The 6162-nt window shown below is 39.8% G+C and overlaps 2 protein-coding genes across 6 annotated transcripts in view; one reads left to right on the top strand and one right to left on the bottom strand.

The window, feature by feature from the left end:
* Nucleotides 1–6162, bottom strand: part of LOC129578214 (E3 ubiquitin-protein ligase AMFR-like) — a 28470-nt gene that overhangs the window by 18449 nt on the left and 3859 nt on the right. For 2 of the 5 annotated variants that reach the window (XM_055466431.1, XM_055466433.1), the window contains one exon: nt 3906–4675. In XM_055466431.1, coding sequence (XP_055322406.1) covers nt 3906–4376 — 471 coding nt within the window. In that variant the 5' untranslated portion in view covers nt 4377–4675. Of the gene's footprint in view, nt 1–3905; nt 4676–4847; nt 5553–6162 lie in introns of those variants that run through there. The other 3 variants (XM_055466432.1, XM_055466435.1, XM_055466434.1) reach the window with 3 other exon arrangements.
* Nucleotides 7–3176, top strand: LOC129578217 (uncharacterized). The gene is made up of 2 exons (XM_055466446.1): nt 7–2740; nt 2914–3176. Exon 1 carries the CDS (start codon nt 1564–1566, stop codon nt 2374–2376), a length of 813 nt encoding a protein of 270 aa, XP_055322421.1. The 5' UTR covers nt 7–1563; the 3' UTR covers nt 2377–2740; nt 2914–3176.

Below are 6162 nucleotides of genomic sequence, written 5' to 3'. Positions count from 1 at the left end.
ATGGCCCGTGGAGCCCGTGGATCTCGCAGTGGAAGCGATGAGAGATTCACAACAGTGAAACTGGCTCTACGAACAATCATCCAGAAACCGTATCGGCTGATTTTGACAACAGTGATTGGGGAAATGAGCATCATGGCAACGCTAATCTCACTTCTGGCATCGCTCTATTTTCTATATCTGGTAAGTTTTTTTTATATTTTCACTGTTTTCGCCATTTTGTACGATCATCTTGAACCGATTCGATTCATTCAAATTGAACAAAAAAAACCATTGTTCTTGTTAGGTTAATACGGCGGTCGATGATTTCAACAACGACTTTTTCAACTCCGATGGCGATGAAATCATCAAAATGTGCTTCCAAGGTGTGCTCCGGCAAAACTACACCAATGATCGAATGTTTATGGTCCCAGGTTTCCGGCAAATGGTTATCAACATTCTCGGCGAATGGTTTCCATGGCCAACGAACCGATGTTTCGGCAATACATTCAAATACCTGTACGAGCAATATACCACAAACGTCAAGACCAACCTCAAAACGCATTGCGAAAAGCGTTTGAGAAAGTTCTTCAAAATGCGTTGCTACGAATTGAACCACATGTGTCTGTGTGGAGATCTCGAGTTGGACGAATTATTCGATGGTGACGACATCAAAAATGCCATCAACTACACATACAACCGGAGAGATTCAACGCGTGGCAATGCAAATGCCATACGGAAATTGGAAATACTGTTGGCGGAGCTGTATTGGATTGAAGCACCTTACAGACCAGATGATCCACACCCATTTAACATCAGAGAATTCGTTGAACTCAATTGGTTCCAAGCATTGCGCATGTTCATTAATTTACAGCGTGATATTCATAACTTTCACCTCGCGTTTGCCAATCTACGCCAAAGTTGGAATCTGTTCCGAAAATATCCGCTCTATGTGCAACAGCCAGAATTTCCAGAGCCGCCTGAAATCACCACCTTCACAGTCATTCCGAAGTGCACATTCCAGCGCCGACACGTGAAAATTGATACGGATTCATTGTACAACATTTTATTGGGCATCAAGGCAATGCCGCGAACAAAAGGCACTCGAGTCTTACGAAACGGCGAATACCAACAGCGCTGGATCTCACAGACTGAATTCAAGGAGAGAGGAGGCTGGCGTTTGTTTTTCAACATGGACGAAATTATCAAGCTGGTCAAGAATAAAAAGGAATTCGGCGATTCGATAGTTTCAGATGGTGTGTCAGCGTCGGTGTTATTCAAATTGCCGAAACAGAGCAAAACTGTTGCTGATGAAGATGAGGCCGAAACCAAACGAAAATATTTCGCAGGCGAATTCGCGTATGCATTGGGAATCGATCCAGGCATGCGAACCTTCATTGCGTCGGTCCGCCTCGATCTGAAGACCGGCGAAGAGGTAAGTATTTACAAAACGAAAAAAGGAAGAAGAAGAAGAAGAAGTATTAATTCACTTTTGTTGCATTTTATTTTTAGACCAACGAGAAGATTTCGTTTAAACAATACCATCTGAAATCGAAACAAGATGCGCGCAACATTAAAGCCGAACGAATGACACGAGTCTTCACGTATGACGAACAAGCGGACCTCAAACGTATCGCCGCAGAGATTGGCCAAACACCATCGCCACGGAACATCTCTTGGCGCCATTACATCGAACATCGCCTGCGAATGTCCCAAGATGGTATCGCGGCATACAGTCAGAAAAACTATGCACGCTTACGTTTGGACAAACACATTGAATGGCGTCGTGCAATTGATCTCATCGGCGGTAAGCTGGTACATTTCAAGACAGCTATCATCAACATCGGAGCAGCCGAAATTTCACCAAATTGCCCGATCCGAATTAAAAAGTACGTGCGGTGTCCAGGCGTTCGCAAGCTGATTGCAGCCTTCAAAAGACGTGGCAATTGTGTCGTTCGGTTGGTGGATGAATACATGACATCGCAACATTGTGCCCGATGCTTCAAACGGTTCCCGATATGGACGAAGAGCAAACGATACGAGAAGTGCAACGATTGCCAACCAGATGAACGTGTTGAACTTCCGAGAACCATCTATACGAACGTGAGCAAACGAGTGTTGCAAATGCAACGGAAAATCATGCGTACATGGGAGGAAATGCGCGACCAAGGTGATGCTATTGCAGCCATTCTAACCCAACGAAATTCAGGACGTTTGGTGTCAAAGAAGCAACGCTTCTTCAAAACCTGGCAACCAAATGCTGCTGTAAACGCTGGAACAGAAGACGCTGCACAATCACGCAAGTTGCTCAAATCACTTTGGCATCGGGACATATCAGCAGCCAAACTGATCATGTACAAAGGTTCATTATCTATTAATATTTCATTTGAAATTGATTAATATTTCATTTGTGTGCTTGTTTTCTATTTACTTAGGTCTTTGCACGCTACTCGGTATTCCGATACATCCAGCACTGCTGCGACGACCAGATGACGACGGCGTTCCACTCAATCCATAAATCAAAATCCAGCGTTTAGCATTAAAGTTTTTTTTTAACAAATATTTTCTAATAGTTTATTAGAGTTCTCAAGTCTTGCACTTAGTGGGCTATTTTAAGGTTTATAAGGTGTCTAACTTTATTTACCGCAGTACATGAGTGGTTTTATAGACGTTATTTGATGATCAGAATGAGTCGTGTTCATATTCCGGTTTGACAATGTCGCCGCATTTTTTGGATATGACTTGTTCAATGCATCATATCACGGTAAGTAGAATTTGTTCAACGCTTCGGAGCGAGAGTTATTTAGACATTTGAATGGAAAAGCAGTCTTTTTGCTTCGGGAGGTGTGAATGTCGATTGCTCCGTTGTGTGAACACCACTAATTGATACAGAATTTTTTCCTCTTTAATTTAAAATCTACCATTTTTCTTTTTCAGGTTATGAAAAACACCCTAATGTACATAGTATATATATATGGCTATCGCGCACAATTGATCATTGAGTATAGTGTGTAGTAAAATATATTCGAGAGATTGCTTCGATCAAAATAAAGTCGTTGTTGCAAATCAAAAAAAAAGGAGAAGAAACAAAAAACCAATGATTGTGTAATAGACACGACGGCACGCGGTAATAATTGAAATTTTATCAATCAAATCGCAATACATGACAACTTCCGATAGCTAAACGACGATATTATATGTCAGTCATAATGGGCTTGAGCATGATTATTACAAATTTTTCCATTTTGATCGATAGTGTGGTGTCAAGCGAACGCGCGCGCGCGCGCGCGAAAGAGAGAGAGAGTCGATTTTGAGAAAGCCTCTTCCTTTTAACCGCACAACAATTTATCGTTTGAGTAGATTCAATGATCATTTGAATGGGTTTTCTAGTAAAATCTATTTACAATTTACAGTTTTGTGCGAAGAATGGAAAATAAAGTGGCAAAACATAACGGTAACTTTGACTGATGTGAATCTTTTCCCGTTTGTGTGTGTGTGTGTGTGTTTAACATACACTTCAAATGATTTGCTAAGCAAATTGTGCTTATATGTTGTTTGAAGTTTCTTTTTAGCGTATTTATGCGAATCACGAAGCTTCCTACGTCTATTGGATGCCTCTTGTTTGCGAACATCGTTCGCCTATTTTCTTTTCATTTCCAGCACACATTGTTTTGACGCATCGACAAAATGGAAAGGCGCCATTTTATCGTTTATTTACCACTTTCATTGAAAGTGATCATGTGTTCGAATCACCGAACAACTAGATTTTCCTTAAGCAAACACATTTAGTCTCCAAAATGATGAAAGACCTTCGTTGCCTATTAATTTAGTGCGATCGTTCAACTGTTCGAACGCAAATTCGCTTCAGAAAAAAAAAATTCGGGATTATCAATGAGAGAGACAAAAGTTAAACATATGAATGTACTCACCCAGACACATATTGGTTCTTGCACCATGAACGATACGACGTCTTTGAATTTGGTGCCAATGGTTCTGGTGTCATTGAACAGTTTTCGTTGATCGGCAGTGAATTGGGAAAAAATTTGGTTGACCACTTGATGTTGGTGTGGTGGTGACGGTGTCGAAGATTGTTGCTGCACATGATGATCAACCATGCCATTCCAACCGGTTAAAATGCTTCCGTCTGTCTCTTTTTTATCTGTCAAAATGCTGCTGAGATCCGGACCATTGACTGCAATATGTTCGGCAACTTGATGATTGTTATCCGTGTTCAATGAGAAAAACGAATCGGATGCGGTTGTATTGTTGTCCAACCGCCAAAATGGATCACTCGTTGCACTTATGGCATAATATAAACAGCAACTAACTAGCACCACACTCACTGACGTATACAGCCGCAGATTCGGCAACGAAATTCGATCTAATAGTACGTTCGGCATATTTACTTTTCTTCTTCTTCTTCTTCTTTTTCTTTTATAAATACTAGTTCAACGGTATGAAATGTCCAAAAAACTTTTAAATACTTTTCTTCGGTCTTTTGAAATGATCAACTGAATTTGTTTTTGATTGATTGATTGATTTATCGCAGTGTTGATGTTCGGTGTATTCAATTCTTTGTTTCGTCCAAATCATTTATAACTTCCAAATTTAGATGCGTTTTATTTCGATCACTTGTGAACTTGTCTTTCATCTTTTTGCAACTAAATTTATCCGGACATGACGCACCACTTTATTGCACCTGTTGAAAGAAGAAACAAAATTGGATTATTTTTTTTTGTATTTTGCCGTTGTTTTTGGTTTTTGTTCAACGAGTCCAACAGTTATTAAGGAAGACAAATCAACGAATGCAAACGAGACAAAATCTTGTTCACGACATTGAATGCAGCACACCAAATCGAGACGATGAGTACCTTCGCCTAGTCGTTTCGAAAGGTTGAAAACCACCATGTCAACGAAGTAGTACTACAAAGTATTGGATTTTTTCTGCAAATTTATTACGCTAATTGGGCTTCTGACAGATAATTGAATACTTGATGCAAGCACCAAAAATAAGCCCGGAACAAAGAAAAAAATAAGTGACAAAAAACTGGATTTTTCAACGCGAATGGAACAAAATAAATGCACTCACTCGATAAAAATCACTTAATCTGAAAGCGAGTCGGCCACAAATCCCGGTAAACATAGGCAAAACTCTTATGTAATTTATTTTTGAAGCATCTATAAAAAGCACAGCGAAATACAAACAAACTGACAAATGTTTGGGTCTTTTTTTTCACAACACGTTTCTTTTTCTTTCTCTCTTAACACAATTTCTCTAAGTAAAGCGAGTCACTAGCAAAACCAATTTATTATTTTTCCGTTTTCAATGTGATGCGATCGTCTACATGAAGATCTGTACTGTTCGGCGTTCCATAGCCATGTGACATCCAGTTGGATGTCATGCAGCACGGGTTTTTAGCTAAAAAGAAATGACTGTATTCCACCGTTTTTACTGCGTATTTTGATCATACGATGGACCGCTATTTCGCATGTAAAATAATGTCTTACGCGCTCACACTTTGCCATACGAATTTTGTGCAAACAAAAATAACGTTGGAAATGACGTAAAATGTCTCTCTACATCGAGTATAAAATGATACCAAGGTTTAGGAGCAAAACGCCTCTCATTCTTGCGCATTCGGCTCACATTTTCGCTTGCTCTATCACGCTAACCCGGTATGTGTGCGTTGTCGCACACGTTTATGTTATTTTGCACAGACCTCTAGCAAGCACTATTCTCTCTCTTTTTCTTCTTTAATCTTTGCTTTTAAAAAGATACATTTATGCAAATTCTCTCTGAAAACTGGATACTGAATGGAACTTCAATACGCCGCTGATTCTCGCACTCTCTCACTCTCTCTCTCTCTTTCTCACTCGCTCAAACACTTAACAACTGACTCACTGACTGACTTCACAACCTAAATAAGTGGAAGAAGAGAAAAAAAACTGAACAGATACCCATTGCAATCACTGCCACGTACATTCTGCGTATTGCATTGGAAGCAAGTTTCTTTTTGTTTTTCTGTAATTGCCTGCAAGTCGTAGCAAAAGTGAGAGTAGCCTCAATCAAGTGTGGTGATTGATCGAATTGATGGCTCAGAATGTTCATTCGTATGTCAATAAGCGTATAGCAGATATTTTTTGTAATTTACATGACGATTATTTTGATTGTGATGTGTCATCGCG

The sequence above is a fragment of the Sitodiplosis mosellana genome, unplaced genomic scaffold, assembly GCF_009176505.1.
Source record: "Sitodiplosis mosellana isolate CC-2019 unplaced genomic scaffold, AAFC_SMos_1.0 Smas_scaffold_6226, whole genome shotgun sequence".
Lineage (NCBI taxonomy): Eukaryota > Metazoa > Arthropoda > Insecta > Diptera > Cecidomyiidae > Sitodiplosis > Sitodiplosis mosellana.
Note: the sequence above shows the minus strand (reverse complement) of the source record. Positions and strands in the feature narration are given on the sequence as shown.

Coding starts and splice junctions, on each gene's coding strand:
- LOC129578217 (XM_055466446.1), top strand. CDS start 1,564: ATGACACGAGTCTTCACGTATGACGAACAAGCGGACCTCAAACGTATC.